Source organism: Trichosurus vulpecula, chromosome 1, assembly GCF_011100635.1.
Source record: "Trichosurus vulpecula isolate mTriVul1 chromosome 1, mTriVul1.pri, whole genome shotgun sequence".
In the NCBI taxonomy this organism is placed as follows: Eukaryota; Metazoa; Chordata; class Mammalia; order Diprotodontia; family Phalangeridae; genus Trichosurus; species Trichosurus vulpecula.
The window spans coordinates 284,893,817-284,913,110 of NC_050573.1; the positions used below are offsets into that span (position 1 = coordinate 284,893,817).

The window sequence follows — 19,294 nt, forward strand, 5'->3', positions numbered from 1 at the left end:
TCAATGTGGATGGTCCCTCCAGTCACACAAATCACAGCCAACCTGTGTTGGCCTCATGCCCTCATGTCCTCCAGTAAGTTTGCCATAAAGTCTATACCTCCTGTTCGGAAGGACTTACTAGTTTTCTTTTTCCATCATAAAGATATCCATATAGCATATGAGTTATCTATCACTTGTGTTTTGTGCTCACTTCAGGATAAACCCATCTTCATCTTAATGATATATTTCTTTGCTGCCATGCTTTCTTTATCCTCTTCCTTCTTCATAGTTCCTTGTTTATGGGTTGCAGCCAGCTCTCATCCTCTCCACTGCTCTCTGAGTGATATTCAGTTCTAATTCTTCAGAGACTCTATTGTTCCCTGGTCCCAAGTCATACAACTGCACTGTTAGAATATTAGTATTGAATAGGTGGCCTTTTGTTTTGTAGAGAAGTTGGAAATGATACAAGGATCTTTCAATTTCATACAAGGAATCCTGGCTACTCTCCTCTTCTTGTTTAATTCTGGGCCCATATCCTTGTCTAATTTGTGATGTCTGTCTAAAGTTGTACTAAGATGTTATATGTGACCTTTGTTATAAAATGTAGTATTTCAATATCATAAGTAAATTACTTCGATATTATGTGATTATATTATTTTAGTATTATAAATACAAATTTATTTCAATATTCTTCACATTACATCACTTTTAGTATTTGGTATAAAATAAGATCAATAAAGGGATAATATTTTAGCTATAAGTAAATTTGCAGTGGGAGAGGAGACAGTATCATGATATGTAGGTAGACACATAGAGCAGCATTTGAGTTAGCAATTTGGAATTAATGATTTTTTCTTGTTCAGGATACAATGGCTTTTAACTCAACTCTTCTGAGACCTCGGGTGATTGGAGAATGGGTTGGTCGAGAAGAAAATGATGCTGATCCACTTGCTGCTGAAATGCTGCAACCTCCAATCCCCAGAAGTAAAAATGAGCAGTGGGGAAGTGAAGACAGCACCACTAGCCCTGCAGGAAGGTAAGATCAGGCATCTTCTGCACGATGATTACTGTCTTCATTAAACAAGAAGCTGGTTCGTCTACATCTGGTGACCTCATTTATTGCCATACTTGCATTTTGATTTACATTATCCTCGATGTACTTCAAATATTGCCCTATCTTATTATTATAGACTGTTGCTAATAAACTTGATTCCCTCCTCAGATATGAAATACTCAACATTCTAAGAGAAATGAAAAAAAAATGTAGGAAAAATACTTTCAATAAATATGTTGTTATTCTCTAATAGAACTGCACTATTAAAGCATTTCTTGATAATAATAAATTAGTGGAGAGCTATCATTTGGTAGATAAATAAAGGAAAGCCCCCATAATTATAAGGGGTGAAACAGATGGGGAGGAAAAGATTTGATGAGGTGAATAAATCGATGCTCTGGTTTCAAACCTCAATGGCATCATCAGACGTTGGCATGTATGCTTTATAAACTGTGAAACATCACATAAATGTGAGATGTTATAGTGCCCAGCCCAGAGCAGATGTCCAGTAAATGCTTGTTGAATGAATAAAAGCATTTATGAAACACTTATTATCTTCTAAACACTGTGTACTAGTTTCTGGGGATACAGATATAAAAGCAAGATACTCTCTGCCCTCAAGATATGACATTCTCACAAGGAGAAATAATATGTATAAATTAGTTAGAGAATTGGTTAGGGCATAGTAGTTTAGGAAGTAGGACTGGTAGTGAGTGGAGACATAGAGGAGTTAAGAGTTACACTTTCTCCAGAAACAGTGATAGCATGGATTGGATTACTGTTGCCAGAACAGAAAGAGGCAAGTACATGGTAGGGGTTGGGGGCCAGAGTGGGAGTGGAGGTGGGGGGCAGTAGGAGTAAGTGCCTAGCAGAGTGGATGAAAAGGAGAGGGCTAAGTTAGAGAGTGGGAGAGGATGTTAATTTATTTTAGTAGTAGCAGCAGCAGCAGCAGCAGGATGATGTATATGTGTACATCTTGTTTACATGTTCTATAACATTAGGAATTTTTAAAATCTACCTTAAATATGTTTTTAACTATTACGGGTTTGAAAAATTCAAAATTTCTGCTCATCCCATTTCCTTTAAACAGTCAAACAAAGAATTGACGTGGACTAAGTAAATTTCTCACTAGAAAGTTGCTTCACTTGCTACAATAAACAAGTTCTTCTCATGCATAGTTCTGCCATTTTTCTTCTGTTTTTCCCCCATGTCAAATTTGGAAGCTTACAACTAATAACTATTCTTTCTCAAGGAGAAAATTTTATTCACTACAGTGAAATAGCTTTTGGTAATTCTTTTCTCTCACTTATCACTTGGCTGGAGGTGAAAAATTTTCAGACTACTCATTAATGTACTTCAGGCATAAAGAAAATGGATCCCACTTCCATGAAAAATGACTTTTACATTATTTAAAAAGTTAAAGTGGCTTGCATGGAATAGAAGAAAATCATTTTTAAAAATCCATTTGCCCTCCTTTTGTGAAATGTCAGATAAATTCCAGCTGTCAACAAGGGTATTTTTATCTTTAATACCTGACTTGTGAAACAGACCAGACCTCTAATTTTATATACTGACAGATATTAACTTTGTAGTATTAAATAAAAAAATGAATATTTCTTTGTAGTTTGAATATGGTCATCTCATTGATCTAATCCATTCATTAAAACCATTTCAGTGCCTGTGTTTCTTTCCTCACCATAGTGATTGCTGCAACAAGCATACTATCACCCCCTACCTCTAGATTCTTCTCCAGAAAAGGGGAAAACTTTCAGACATCTTAGACTAGAAGTTGACAGCTAGACAGCCTTGATCCTAAAGAGTTTTTTGAAGTTCTTATTTTTAAATTTTTTCCCTCAAGTATTCTAATCCAGATTTATACTTCTCCTCTTTTCTTTGGTTTTATATTTGTATCCTTAGCACTTAATACAGTTTTGGGGACAAAGTGCTAAATAAACACTTTTTTCATTCATTCATGTATCCATCTATTCATTCAGTCCAGATAAACTTGATCACCCTCTGAACCCAAAATTCCATCTCTCACATCTATGATATTCACAATAAGTATCTTCCATTTCTGGAATAATAGTCATGTTCATTTCTCCCTTTCCGGTTACTTGTCTTGCTTCAAGGCTTGAATCAGGCACCATATCCATGAAGCCTTCCCTGACCTCTCCAGTTGTTAGTACTCTCTGTCTTCAATTTTTGTTCTGCTCTAATTTACAGTATTTGTATACATTTTGAATTCTATCAATAGAGTATAACTCTTTGAGGGATAGCACCTGGCACAATGACTTATAAACAGCAATCACTTAAGAAAACTGTATTGTATTGTTGTGGATGAACTGAAAGTATTAACCTATTGTTTTAAGGAAGAGGTGAGAACTTGGCCAAATGCCCAAAAGGGAAAGAATGTGGTTTATGGTTTCATATTTTGGTTTTCAAGATTTGAGGAATTATGATGAACTGCATTTACTGACATTTCTCTTGTCTCCAATATAACAACTTGTCTCAAGGTATGTTTGTTGATAAAGATATTGAAAAGCAGAATGCCTTACCACTGAATTTGTAGCAAAGACTTGATGAATGTATGATCCTCACACATTAGTAGTTTTTAAATTGTACTGATGTGATAACATCAGTTGATTACTCATAGAGAAAGGAGGAAAAACAAATGTCTTTAGTGATATGCAATTTCAGCCTGATGGTTGAGTTATGACTTGTATTCTGAAATATTTTTTGAGTAATCGGCTGAATAACATTATACCATCCCAAAAGAGGGAATGCAACTTTCTAATGTGACTTTTCAAAGAGACAAATATTATCAAAGTTAGAAGGGATCTCAGAGATGAGCTGGTGCAGGAGTTCCTGACTTGGGGGTTTATGGAGCCCAAGAACCCTAGATAGATTTCAGGGGATCCATGAACTTGGATGGGGGAAATACATCTTTATTCTATTATAATTGGCTTATAATCCTATATATTTTGTAATCCTATGTATTTTAATTTATTCATTTGAAAACACTAATCTGAGGAGAGATCCATAGATTTTGCTAGACTGGCAAAGGGGTTACACACACACACACACACACACACACACACACACACACACACACACACAATGAGTCAGAATATCTGAATCCTGTCTCCTACACTTACTGTGTAGGTCTAGAAGACTGCTTAACCACTCTGACTTTCTGTTTAGTCATTTGTAAATTTGCATTACTTCCCTAACAGCTTTTACTTCCACTCTACGTTAATGGAATGATGTACATATGTTTTGACAAAAAAAAGATTAAAGATTAAATAAGCAACAGTGATATTAGGATGTTATAAATAAAATAGAAACTTGAGCTAATTTTTTCTGAAGAAATTTATAATGGTCTGCCCCTACAAAGTAACATATCTTTATTCTAAGATTCCCTGACATTTTCTCTCTACGTTACTACACAGTGCTATTAGAGGGGTAGGGCAACATCAACTTGTGTATCTTCAGGTATCATCATTAAGGCAAAATGATGCCCATAGGCAGTTCTGGCAAGGACGAGGCATACGGAGAAATGTTTTAAATGGGAATTAATAATAAAGTATAAAAAGTGTTAGGGAGACTGAGGAGAAAGAGAGAGAAAAGAAGCAGACATTATAAAATAGTATTAAAGAACAACCAGACTGAAAACCAGAAAATCTAAGGGCAAGGTGCAGCTGTGCTACCAATTAGATGTATAACCTTGGGCAAGTTCCTTAAATGCTCAGAACCTCAGTTTTCTCATTTGTAAAATTAGGATGTTTGATCACATAATCAATAGAGTTCTTCTGAATTCTATGATTGCTTATATGACATTTTATATGCTTATGGTACACAATGTAGAATGCTGTCAAAAATGTGTCAGATGTTACTGAATAGTTTCAGTGTCATAGGCTATCCGTACCTGTGTGGAACTTAGTTGTACTTTTAATTTTTAAAAATAGGCACTCACGTCTTCAATACTAATAAATAAAGATGCCTTTAATATAAGTTTAATCTGAATAGTTTAATTAGACTTTGCAGTAGCTCAGGGTAATAGATTTCCTAGAATTGCTTAATAAGTTCTAACAGGAGGTGTTAAATAGGCTTGTCAAGCCTTGAAAGTGTAATGAAGCTTCTGTAATCACCTCATTAAAACGTGAATAATCTCCCAAAATACTATAGAAATGATGAATTGACTTTCTATATTACATTAGTGTTGTAATGAGTTTGTGCATATACAATTTAAAAAATGGAAGTGGTTACAAATGAGAAATCTAAATTTAAAGATGAAATAAAAGTCTGATCTCCTTTCCCAACAGATTGCTTGATATTCATTAAAATCAACAGGAGTCATATGAGGCAAGAAAAAAAAATTTACTTATCTGTAACTAGGCAGTGGTTCCTATTGCAATTTCCTGATTGTGACTACTTACTTGGGCATGGTTATGTGTGCCTATATGTAGATGTGTGTAGGATATGTATAAATTAGTGTAGCAGAGACATCATCATCATCTTCATCACCATCATCATCATCCCCCTCACAGCTAACATTCATGTAGTGCTTAGTATGTGCCAAGAATGGTATTAAGTGCTTTACAGTGATCATTTCACTTGATCCTCACAGCATTCTTGGGAGGTAGATGCTATTATTATCCACATTTTATAGATGAGGGAATTGAGGCAAACAGATAGTAAATGACTTGGTCAAAGTCACACAGCTCTTAAATGTATGAGATTGAAATTGAACTCAGATCTTCCTGATTGTAAAAAAAGCTCTATTTATTCTATCAATTTGATGCCCCTAATCCATCAGTGGCTTATATAGTAATTCTGGAACAAGGTTCCTGACAAAAATTTAAGATGAATTTATGATGAATCTGCTAAGTGAATTAAGCAAAGAAGACTTCATAGTTAATTGGTATTGGAGTTGTACCTTACATGTCTCAAATACTTCTCTTTATAGTTAAACAATGCAAATAGTTGCATCTTTTTTCTAAATAAGTACTAAAAATTTCCTTCTGAGTATGCTGATGGAGACATTTTTGAAAAGTTGAAAGCTTTTAACTTTGCCTTTAATTAGGATATTCAGGAGTTGTTTAAACAAAATATTCCCATGTAACATGATATATTCTTTACTGTGTTTATGTCTTTATGATAGGAAGGTAAAAAGAAATTTCCCCCCATCAGTATACATACCTGACTGACCAAACCATTTGGTCACTCTATTAGTGACAATAGAAAGTAGACACCATTTTGTTTTGTCAGCAAGATTTTTTTTGAAAGAAAGCATATGATTGTTGTCACTTAAATATAGCAGAAATATTCTGTAGAGATGTTTTATGCCATTGCCATTGGGCATGGGTCCAAGGAGTGTTTGATGAATAGCAGTATTCATATGACACAAGAGAGGCCCATCTTTTCCCTGTCTTTCTTTGCTTCACTCAAGTCCCATTAAACATTTTGTTTTCCCTTACAAAAGACCTGTAGTTCTATGCAATTAAATAAATATTTCTTAGTTATCTACTAAGTGCAAAATCGTACTTGGTGCAGATGATAGACACAACCACGAAAAATAGTATTTGCTCAATGCTTTGTCCCAGGCCCTCTTCTCATTCTGCAATATACTATCTCCTTTGGGGATCTCATCAGCTCTTCTGGGCTCAATTATTATTACTGTGCAGGTGATTTTAAGATCTATCTATCCAGCGCTAATATCTCTCCTGAGTAAGTTCTGATTTACCAACTGCTTTTTATATTTCTCGAAATGTCACATAAACATCTCAAGCTCAACATGGCCAAACAAAAGTTCGTTATTGTTTTTCCAAAACTGTCCCCTCCCTTTCTTCTCTATAGTTGTCATTTTCTATGTTGGTGCCACCATCTTCCAATTAACACAGGCCTGGAACTTTGGTATCTTCCTTGACTCCTCACTAGACTCATTTCACATCCAGTCTGTTGCCAAATTTTGTTGTTCCTATGTATCATCTTTCATTTATGTCCACTTCTCTCTGCTCAGACAACCACACACTTGTTCAGTCGCTAATAACCTCTTACCTGGACTATGGTAATAGGTTTCCAATCATTCTCTCTTCCTCAAGTCTCTCCCCACTTCAATATGTCCTCCACTCAGCTGCCAATCTGATTTTTTTAAAGCCTAGGTCTGACTAAGTCAATAAAGTACACTGACTGTCTGGTACATGCAAGATCAATTATAGAGTCCTCTAATAGCTACCTTCTACATTTCTACTCCTCTTATACTTACTTCTCCACACAATCAATGTTCCAGCTATACTGGTCTATTTGCTATACTTTTTACAAGATACTTCATCTCCTGTATCCATGCATTTTCACTGGCTGTACCCATGACAGAATTCTCTCCCCCTTCACCTTTACCTATTACCTCCTCTGGCTCCCTTCAAGAATCAGCTCGAATTCTGCATCTGAAGAATGCCTTTCTCTTTTTCCCAGATGCTAGGATTTTCTTCTTTCAGATTACCTTTTATCTCCTTTTTATATATCTTGTATTTTTCCTAGTTATTTATGTGCTGCTTCCACTATAAGAATACGAGATCTTGAAGAGAAGGACTTTTTCTCCCCTTTCTCTAAATGCTAAGAACTTATCATAATGCCTGGCTCATAGTTAGCACCAATAAGCACTGAGTAAATGCTTGCTGGCAGCTAGTTAGTGCCGTGGATAGAGGGCTGAGCCTGATGCCAGGAAGACTCATCTTCCTGAGTTCAAATCTAGCTGCTGACACACTAGCTATGTGACCTTGGGCAAATCACTTAACCTTGTTTGCCTCAGTTCTTTATCTGTAAAATGAGCTGGGGAAGGAAATGGCAAACCGTCTTTGCCAAGAAAACCCCAAATGGGGTCACAAAGAATCAGACACAACTGAAACAACTAAACATTAATGACAACAAAATGCTTATTGACTGACTGAGTGACATTACAAAGCCTACAATATAACTGGTATAATGGTGGAATTGAATCAAAGGACCTGGGTTTAAATCCAAGCTCGTCCACTGAACCTCTCTAGGTCTCATCCTTTCTTCATCTGTAAAATAACGGAATTGGACTAAATAGCCTTCTAAGTTCTAAATTCTTGATCCCATGTTCTAGTGAAGAGACATAGAAGAATGGTAGTAAAGAGACATACAAGAATAGTATAAAACATGGCAGAATATAATCCACATATGATAATAACAACAATATTAATAACAGCTAGCATTTGTATGATAATATAATATTTGCCAACCTCTGTTATATAGGCTAAAATTTGATGAGGGTAAGATCACTTTCAGCTTAGGGGGTCAACAAAGGTATGATGATGGAGGTTTCACCTGAGAAAAGATGCAAATAGATGGAGATACGTAGGGAGTGCATTCTATGAGGGTGATGGTGAGTGAGACAGAGATACTTGAGAAAATGCAAGGGGGTGGGATATTGCAGGCTGCTAGTCATCTAGTTTGGCCAGAACATGAAGCATGTAAAGAGAGAATGTAAGTTAAATATAAGTTGGCATGAGTTTGTCAAGGGCTTTTAGTGCCAATCTAAGGAATTTTAATTTTATCCTATGTTTTGCAATAATTATAACTAATCAAATTTTATTTTTTTAATTAAGACATTTAGTTTATCTCCCTCACATCTCACCCAATTTAAAAGAAAAGGAAAAAAAATCCTTGTAACAAATGTACATAGTCAAGGAAAACAAATTTCCACATTAATTGTCCATATCCAAAAATGTATATCTCATCTACATCTTGAATCCATCCTCCCTGTCAAGAAATGGGTAGAATAAAACATCATCAGTACTTTGGAGTCATAGCTGATCATTGCATTCATCAGAAATCTTAAGTCTTTCTGTCTTTTCTTCCTTCCTTCCTCCTTCCCTCCCTCCCTCCCTCTGTTCCTTCCTTCCTTCCTTCTTTCCTTCTTTCTTTCTTTTCTTTTCTTTCCTTCCTTTTTCTTTCTTCTTTCTTTCTTTCTTTCTTTCTTTCTTTCTTTCTTTCTTTCTTTCTTTCTTTCTTTCTTTCTTTCTTTCTCCTTAAGTCTTTCAAAGTTGTTCTCCTGGACCTACTCAAGTCATTTTGTATCAGCTTATATAAGTGTTCCCAAATTTCTTTGAAATTATAAGATTATTGAAATGAATTATAGTAGGTTTAAAGTTGTGATTAAGGAATTTTTGTGTATATAGATGTATATGTATACATACAAATATATCTATATATGCATATACATATGTACATACCCCTTTCCCTTTCAAGATAGAAAATTTTCAAATTGAAAATATATTCAATAATTAAATAATGATAATATGCATATTCATAGACAGCTAGGTACATTTTGAGGAAGGAAAGGAATATATACATAGAATCTGAAGCTGGATTTGGGAATTAATATCATGTACAGCTTAATGTTTTTATAATAGATTTATGAGCTCATATATGATCTTTCCTGCTGTTGGTCTACTAAAAAGGTAATATATTGCTTTTGTCAAAAACTCTCTTTAAAAATATATTTGTTTTACTACGAATTGTTAGAAATAGAAATTGAATTTGAACACATTCATATAAAAATAGATGGCTGCATGAAAAAGTATATTTCATTAATTCTATATATAACTACTGATGACCTAACTTCTATTATTCACTACAAAATGGTTTTCAGAATGAATGAATAAAATAATTTATTAATCATTATATGCAAAGCACCATGCTAAGTACTGAAATATATGTGGCTGTTGTTCACTTGTTTTAATCATGTCTGACTCTTCGTGACCCCAGCTGGGGTTTTCTTGACAAAGGAGTATTTTGCCATTTCCTCCTCTAGCTCATTTTACAGATGAGGAAATTGAGGCAAATGGGATTAAGTGACTTATCCAGGCTCACACAGCTTGAAAGTGTCTAAGGCCAGATTTGAACTCAAGAAGATGATTCTTTCTGACACTAGGCCCAGCCCTCTATTTACTGTGCCACCTAGCTGCCCAGAGGAGAAAAAAGTATGTGTGTGTGTGTGTGTAATGTAATATATTACATTATAGTATATTATATTAGTGTGTATATACACACACATTTATATATGTGCAGAGAGAGATAGAGAGTTTAATTTACTCATTCAGAGCCTAGTGTGACCTTTAAAAAGTTTGAGAGACATGATTTCTGGGTAATTAGTCATTTTATTAATAATGCGAGAATTTTAATAAAAAGAAGTCAGTGGCACTCGCGAATACCAAAAACAATCGTGGGGGTGGGCTCACAGCTTATAAACATTGGAAGAGGGTTTTCCTGAGGATGGCAATCAACTCTGATTGGTTAACAAGTAATGAGAGAGAATGACTATTACAATAAAGGGCTGGACCTATTCTAATGAACTTTGATTGTGTCATTTACTTCTATGTTATCCCCAGCCTTGGGCAATCTAAACAAAGAATTTAACCTCACCCAAACCTGAGTAGAAAGTTGAGTGGGGTCTAACAAAGACTGAAGAAAACTAATTAAATCTCTTTATCAGTAATGTCTTTCAATGAAGACTATAGAAAAAGGGGCAACTTGGATCTCCCCAAATCATTGGTTATTGATAATCATTTCTCTCACTACCATATGGTAAGCATTTAATAAATGATTGTTGATCGTCTGAAAATCGCTTTCAGTCTATCATCATCATACATATGTATGTGTGAGAGAGTTCTACGTAGGGACAGGTTGGATAGATGTCTTACAGTATTAAATGCTAAAAAAGAAACATGCTTCTTAAGTCAGTGATTAGTTAAGCACATGTCCTGGAGATGGAATGATTTTATTGGTCCTGTCAATAGTGTCTGTCATGTCATGTGAGGTCCAGTTTAGCCCCACCAAAGTCCAACCCTGATCCTAAGGCAAACCAGGAAACCTGAAAAAGGCCATCTGTAAAACAACGAGCAAAAATACCTCTTGAGTAACAGTGAGGCTAATGCATTGCATACATTTGCCTCAGTTGTACTCTGGTTAAGGTCCTCATCATCTCATGCCTGGACTACTGCAGGAGCCTACTCACTGATCTGCCCATCCCAAGTTAGTCAGTCTTCCATTCAGTTGCCAAAATGATTCTCCTAATATATAGTCTGAGTGTGTTGCTCTCTTACTAAATAAACTACAATGTCCCTCTGTAATGTCCAGGATTACATATAATATATTCCACTTACCTTTTTAAAACTATCACAGGCTGAACTTCCCTTTCTTTGCAGTATTCTTTTATTTCACTAAGCTTTATAAACCCTTTGATGACACAACAATGTCCCTGTCTTTGTTCCTTGTGCTTGCCCAAAATTCCATCTCTTGACTCCATGCCTTTCCAAAGGTTCTCCCACCATGCCAGGAATGCTATCCTCCCTTACTTACCTCTACCTCCTAGCTTCACAGGCTTCCTTAAAGACTCAGCACCAATCCCACCTTCTGTGTAAGGAGCTTTTGAGATGCTGTCTTCTGTCCATCCTACCCCTATTCCGACCACCTTCCAACCGCCTTTGCTCTGAGATGATCTTCCCCTTGTTCTACACTGTAGTTTATCTCCTGTTTGATCATGGTTTATATTTTCTCTCCCCCTTTAGTATGTGATCTTCTTGAGATCAGGGACGATTTTTTTATATCTTTCTTTTTATTTCCAGCACTTAGTACAATACCTTAAATACAGAAATAAGTACTTAATAAATCCTGGTTTGCTGACAAGTAATTAGACCTCTTCGATAAAGAAATATTTTGTATTTCCTTGAGATGTTGCCTTATACTTCCATTCTATATGCCAGAAGTGCTCCATATTTTTCCATCAGGATCTCCAATGCACAATTATCCAAATATATGATACATTATTATATTACTAACAAAGTCCTGGGAACTAACTATCTTGATCTGGATTGCGAGAACTGTTTTCAAGTGAAGAAATGAATTTTCTCTCCATTTTCATTGGGGAACTTATTTGACCATTTAAAAATACTTCTGTAAATTTGTATTGCCAAACACTGGATGTGACATCTTTTAATCAAGTTATGAATTTTCTTTAATTATGTCTTACATCTATCTTCTAGATAAATAAATTATATGTAAATTTTCTCCCAGCTTAAAGATGGAACCCAAGAGTAAAGGATTAAAACAGCAGCAACAACAACATAAGAAGCTTCTAGCTGCAATGTTATCCCAAGATTCTTTTGAATCCATCCACAGTCCCACACCATCTGTAACAGAAGAAGATATTGACAATGAAGATGATGCAATGGAATTGCTGGGTAATTTTAAAAATTAATAATTCATCTTTCTTCCTTTTTTTCTTGTATTGTAAAAAGTGACGTAACTAAATGATGTTAAAAGTTAGCCTTTCCCATAGGGGGTAAAAACCATTGCATACATTTGTCAGTCTTTCACTGAAAGTTGTAAGTCAGTTTGGCTTAAAATCACTTATATATTTCCTCTTAAACACATCGAGTACTTATCAGAACAAATTTAATCTTTGTATATGCAGTCTGCTTTCTTATCACCTTTGCCTCTGGTTATTTTTAAATCAAGTTTTATTCTGTCTAAATGAGGGGAAAATGCGAACTTGTCTACAGTATGCTCCATTAGCATTTTCTGGTTGGCTTCTATTTTCTTCTATAAATATATACAAGTATATTTAGTCATCTCTGCCCACTCATCCCAAAAGAATTTGCTTTGAAACAGTGATATTTTGGAAAATAGAACAAGACAGCTCATTAATTAATGTTCTTTGCCATGAAAGAAGAAGCAATCCACTGTAATGAGTTTTTACTGGAAAACTGCTAGGAAAGGTATCTATGATGTTCTATAGTTCAAAATAAAACTAACCAATGCAGTGGGTATTAAAATGCATATTCACTTATTGCAAGAGGGTAACTATACGACTCAGACTATTTTCTTATACTCAAAGCTCTTGTCCTCCTAGTCTTTTATTATGCTTTAGAGCATCAACAAAAAATAAAGGAAAAATTATTTCATTTGATCAAGAGCAATATACAAGTACTAAAATATTATTTAATTAGGTGGTGATTAATTATTTCCAATTCAATCATGTGATTTTATTAGAAAAAAACACAACTTCCACATCATCACTAGCACCTTATGGCCATATATAATACTGGAATGAATGAATATGAATACTGGAAAGCTCTAGTGAGTTGAAATATTGGACAAGTATTTGTTAGATATTTATTACAAACCAATACAGAGCAAGATGTTTTCTAAATTTTTGAAAATATTAATTTTATATGCTAAAAATCATAAAATACAACCTTTCTAATTATAGCATGTGACACTTGTCTCCTTTTATGAGCCACAGATTCATTAGAACAAAATTGATAGATTCTCTAATGTTTTCCAAAATTGATGACTGCCTTCACTGACATGATAAGGAATATAGAAATACACACACATATTCATATACATAAACATTGACATATTCATGTACCTATACATGACTTTTGGGTTACTAGCATGTTAACTTTAAAAGAAAACAATTAACATTGATAAAATATCTTCAAAAGCATTTCTAATGCATGGACAAGCAACTGGACCTAACAACAAAACCAATGGAAAAGAACTACTCACTTTTTTTTTTAACATGAGGGTAGACTGTTAAAAGAAGTTGTTATTGCCATGTTTCACAATGATAACGTTTTTGCTTGTGGTTTTTGCATAGAATTGTAGGTCCAAGAGGGATCTTTAGGAGTGTTCTTTCCCATTACTGCTCCAAATAGGAGGACACCAAACTTCAGATGGACTTGTGTCCTTAAAAATCTTCAGGGATAAAGCTTTTATAAATTTTACCAGAATCATCCTTTTAGAATAACTCAGTCTGAGGAGAGCTCTAAAAAGAACCTTTGGTCCCTAGCCTAACACCAAATCATTTATATGGCTGATGTTCTGATGGGCATTGCATAGCTACATAGAGTTAAAAGACCTTATATCTTTAATACCCCATTAGCTTCCATCCATATAGCTTCATTCATTCATTTAAGCATTTATTAAGCATCTACTACGTTCAATGTATTATACTTGGTGCCAAGAGAAAGGAGAAGACAAAAATGAAAGAAAAGAGAAAAAATGAAACAGTTCCTAAAGGACTTCATATTCTTTAATCTTTAGTCTAGCTTAACATTTTAGCTGCAATTTTGCAGTTTGGTTATTCCTCTGCTTCTGCTAATTGAAATTTATTTAATTTCACTTATAATTAGAGAATCAAGATGAACCCAGTTGACATACTCATTCTCTTGAACATCAGTTAATTGACATTTAGATTTATATTATTCTGTTGTATTCCTACCCCTCCTTTTTACTCTAAATGGAAGTTCATGATTTCCAATTTTGTTATAATATCTACAGTGGAAATATCTGCATTGATCCATATGCTATTTCAGAACTGTTCCCTCTGAAGAAGCATTTCCTCAAAATATTTCTTTTTAAAGTCTATATAATCTGAGGGCACAGGGGATAGACATCAAGTCAGGAAATAATCTTTTATTTTGTACCTTTATCCACACGAGCACATAGCTAGAATAAGATGGACACAAGGGAGGGCACATGAAAAATCTGGACTCTTAAGTACTTGGTAGTTCAACTGACATTTTTCTGACATTATTTGGAGCATTTGCATTTGGAATTGGTATTGTTACCCATAGGTATATGATTTATGACTTTCTCCTCCAAGTGGCAGTAGGGTTTAGTAAGGGTTATGTAGAAAAGTTCTAAACAAAAGACCTAGAACAGAAGCATTCCTGCAATATAAGAGTAGACATTGATTTGAAAGAAATAACTTCATTTGGAATTAATTTTTATCTTAAAGATACTAACACTCTTGGAGTTCATTCTTGCCTAAGCATATATTCATCTAAAACAGTTTTACTAAAATAATTCTTCCAAAGGTCCAAACCAATGTCTACTGTTATATTGCAGGAATGTTTCTTTTCTAGGTCATTTGTCTCAAACTTTTCTACATAACCCTTACTAATTTGATAATTATATTTCAGTATAATTGGCTATCTTTGTAATGCTATGTACTTAAAAAGATTATTCTCAGAAGAGGTCCATAAGTTTTATCAGATGACTAAAGGGGTACATGACCCCAAAAATTTAAGAATCCCTACTCTAGCAAGAAATTGCATAGATTAATAATTGCTGAAAATAATTTTATTTTTCCTTTCCTTTCTGGGAAAGAAAATGGCCTACCATAATATTCCTTGATTCCCTCAACTCCACAAATTTTTTTTAAATTTAATTTTTCCTTGGTTTTAACTACTTATAAGAAATCAAAGACAGAGATTAAAAGATGTACTTGGATATTTTCAGACAAGATGAAACTTTGATTCTATAGAGTAGCTATGTAATATACATTAGGTATAGTTGAAAAATAAGTTAATAATGGAATGATTTTAAGATCTGATACATCCTGATTCATAAAAAAATGCTGCCGCCATTACTAATGAATTTTAAATCTGATGTTGATCAGTTAATGATCACAGAAGAACTAGTTTTAAAAAATTCTTAAAAAGTAAAAGTTTTTCACTTGTTTTAATTTTTTATAGAAAGTGAAAAAGTTAAAATATCCATCTTTGTTCTCTGCAACACAATTTTATTATCACCTATATTGTCATGTTCATTTACAATCGTGAATAATTCAAATTATGTTAAATGCAATCATATTTTAAATAACTAGTGTACTTCAGTATTTAAAGAAATTGTGAAATGATATTCCATAAAATGCATTTTCCTAAATATCTCTTTCATAAGTTTCACCCTTTATATATCTTTTTTTCTTAAAGCAAGACACATTTGCACATATAGTTAATTTAATGTTAGAATAAGAAAGTCATTGTCCTTCCCCAATATTTGTTGATTTGAAAAAAAAATCCAATGCTTCAACTAATTAGAAATAATTGGAAAGACTGAATATTAATTTATTCATTAATAAATTAGAAATAACTATTAGTGATTCCTTTATAAATAGCTTTGCATTCTGTTCTTGGTATTTACCAATCATTTACCTAAGGAAAATAACTTTTTTAATATAGTCAAACATCAGAAATTGGAAGACTACTTTGGAACACTAGCACACTGTTAGTTAAAACTATCAACTAAATAATATGTTAAAATGAAATATCATTATCCATAATTACCATAACTTGAATGAACTACTTAGGATATTGTTACAATCAACCTTTCTGTCACGAACAAAGCCAGGGACTATATTTGTATCCTTAGTGCATAACACTATGTAAATGCATAATAAGTGTTTTTTTTTCATTCATTCATTCAAATTAATTACATGCAAATAAGTATGCACATTTACAGAGCTGAGTTGTTTTTTTTTTTCTTTGTCCCCCTTCAGTATTTTTCTAAATTTAGCAAATCCAAATTTCAGAGAAAATGGAAAGGTAAACATGAATTCCTAAGCTGAGTTGAATGACCGCATACCTTGATATCACTGATTTCCAGATGCATGAGGTAGATATATGACTTCACTGATAAGACTACTCCTACCAAAGGCAGCAGTCACTGGTAACCTCAAGTTTGTGCTCTAGGAGACAAAATTTTAAAAAAAGTTGTAGAAGAGTATTCTAATAAGTAGTGTATTTTTCTAAAATATGAGTTTGAGGATAATATAGAAATGATTATGCTGGCATAGAACTTAATCATCATCAAAGAAAAACATTGAATTTTTTTCATTGAATCTTCATGTAGAATTTGAGCAACTATATTAAAATTGAATAATATTTTCCTTTAAAATGTAAACTTAATATGACTTTTTAGTCATATTAATTATGTGATTATTGTAATCATGGTTGCTAGCAATATTATTAAATATTTATAATCAGTTTGAAAAAATTCCAGAACTCAATTTACTTGGTATAGATATATTAATTACCAACCATATTTCAGACACTATACTAGGTTCAGAGGATGCAAAAACAGAGATGAAATATGGGCCTTGACCTGTAGGAGCTTACGTTCTCCTGGAGTATAATTAAATAGCTAAAATAAAAGATCATTTCAGTAGAAACAAATAGTAAATAACTCTATGCCTGGAGGGTGGCAGCTGGTTCTCTCTTTCCCTTTCCCATCCCTACATTCTCAGAAATGACTATTGTAATTATTCTCAATAGCAATAGAATATAATTTATTCTATAATGATAGGTAGCATTTGAATAGTACTTGGAGGCTTCCCTTGCAAATCATGGCATCACCTCCCTGAGGTCATGGTCCTCTTTGAGAATGAAGGACAAACAAAAACAACAACAAGGTTTACAAAGCACACTGCAAATATTATCTCATTTTATCCTCACAGCAATCCTGGGAAGTAAGTCCTGTTCTTATCCTCATTTTGCAGATGAAGAAACTGAGGCTGAGAGAGTTTAAGTGACTTGCCCAGGGTCACATAGATAGTAAATGTCTGAGGCAGGATTTGAACTCAGGTCTTCCTGACTTCAAGTCTAAGACTCTATCCACTGTGTCACCACCTAGCAATAGAAACTATGACTGGAATGTTACTTGTACAGTCTACAGTTAAAATTTCAGTCTTGTAAAAGTGTTGACAAGGAGAAATTTTAAAATAATTTGCTGGTTCTGAGGGGAAAATATTCTTCCACTTTTCACTTTTTAGTCTTGTTCCGCACCTATAAGAAAATCAAAATTAAAAAAAAACATTTAAAAGATCTTACTAACAATAAATTGAACATTTTCAACTAGCTCTCATTTGCTTTGCATTTGAGGAGTTGAAATTAGGTTAAATTATACAGTTATTTTATATATCATATGAAGTCTTTAGGCAACCAGTGGCTCACTGGGCCTGGAGTCAGGGAGACCTGAATTCAAATCCAGCCTTAGACACTTCTTAGCTGTGTGACCCTGGGAAAGTCACTTAACCTCCAATTGCCTGACAAAATGGATCCACTGGATCAGAGAATGGCAAACCACTCCAGTATCTTTGCCAAGAAAACCTCAGATGGGGTCATGAATAGTCGGTCACAGCTGAAACGATTGAACAATATATGTGTCTAAAATTCAGTGTCTAATATATGGGAGTTCTCCACGTAAAGCAACACTTTGGTATATCCTTTTATAAAATGGAAAGTCATTTTGTAATGTAAGGAGTCACACTGATTGATCTGTCCTGAGACTTTGTTTTTTTACTAAACTAGTTTCCTAAAAACTGAAAAAGCAGTATAGCCTGTATTGTCCCTATTACTTATTCACAAAAGCATCAATCAACTCATTTGGACAAAAACCAAAGGAACTCAAAGGATGTGTTTTTAAGGGCAGAGACCGAGCAATCCAGACAAACTTCAGGCTCTCTGCCTTTGGTTCCTCTGATTACTAACAAAGCCAGGAGTGTTATGTCTGTAAATAAATTTGCCTCTTTAAAGTTAAGATTATATTTATAAGCTCAGACCTTTTCTGAAAAGTGCAAATATTTTGCACTAGAAAACTGAAGAATCTTTATAGCTACAGGAGAACCATTATCAGGTGAGGGAGGCCACACAGTACAGTGGGAAGAGAATCTGGGCTTAAACCCCAACTTGGCCACTTCCCATGTGACCTTGGCGTGTCAATTTGTTTCTTCAGTTCTCTATTTCCTCTACTGTTTAAAAAAAGTGGGGAAGAGTGGACACTCTTAGATACTCTTTAAGGTTCCTTCCAATTCTAAGTCAGTAACTCGGTGATTCACTTTGACATGCTAAAGTTTAAACACCCCTCCCTCCTTGTGTTCTCCAAGTTTGGTTTTAATTTTACCATTATATAGGCTTCCAGGCTAGAGCTGTGTTATCTATCAGGATCCTTATTCTTCTGTTTCAGAATTATAAAATAATTAGGTTGTATTGACATCCCTGTCTGTAGGAATAGCAAGTGACACTTCTAACCATGGTTAAAATGTAGCCTAAAATGTGACAAAATAAAATTCAGCCAATAGAAAGTATTTAAATAATCTTGGAATACTAATCTCTTTGTTTAGGGTTTCAAGGAGATTTTCTAAAACAGTGTATGTACAGCAAGCTCATCCATGTTATTATTACCTACCTTTGGTGTTTATTTTTCTGGAAATGTTTTTATAGGTACCTATAATTTTTATTTGATGTTGGGAATTTAATTTAAAAAAACCCACAATATATCCATCTGATAAATTTTCTGCTCTAGTCATTATGGCCTATTGTGTTTATGAATTGAAAGTAATTGGGAAGACACTATCTTTCAGATGCTCTAGGAGTTTTAATTGTAGCC

The 19,294-nt window shown here is 34.1% G+C and overlaps 1 protein-coding gene across 1 annotated transcript in view; it reads left to right on the top strand.

Annotated features, from left to right (window-relative positions):
- C1H8orf34 (chromosome 1 C8orf34 homolog) overlaps positions 1–19,294 on the top strand; it is a 390,966-nt gene that overhangs the window by 147,971 nt on the left and 223,701 nt on the right. The window contains exons 6-7 of the mRNA XM_036760505.1: positions 843–1,015; positions 12,131–12,297. Of these exons, the coding sequence (XP_036616400.1) occupies positions 843–1,015; positions 12,131–12,297 (340 nt within the window). The remainder of the gene's footprint in view (positions 1–842; positions 1,016–12,130; positions 12,298–19,294) is intronic.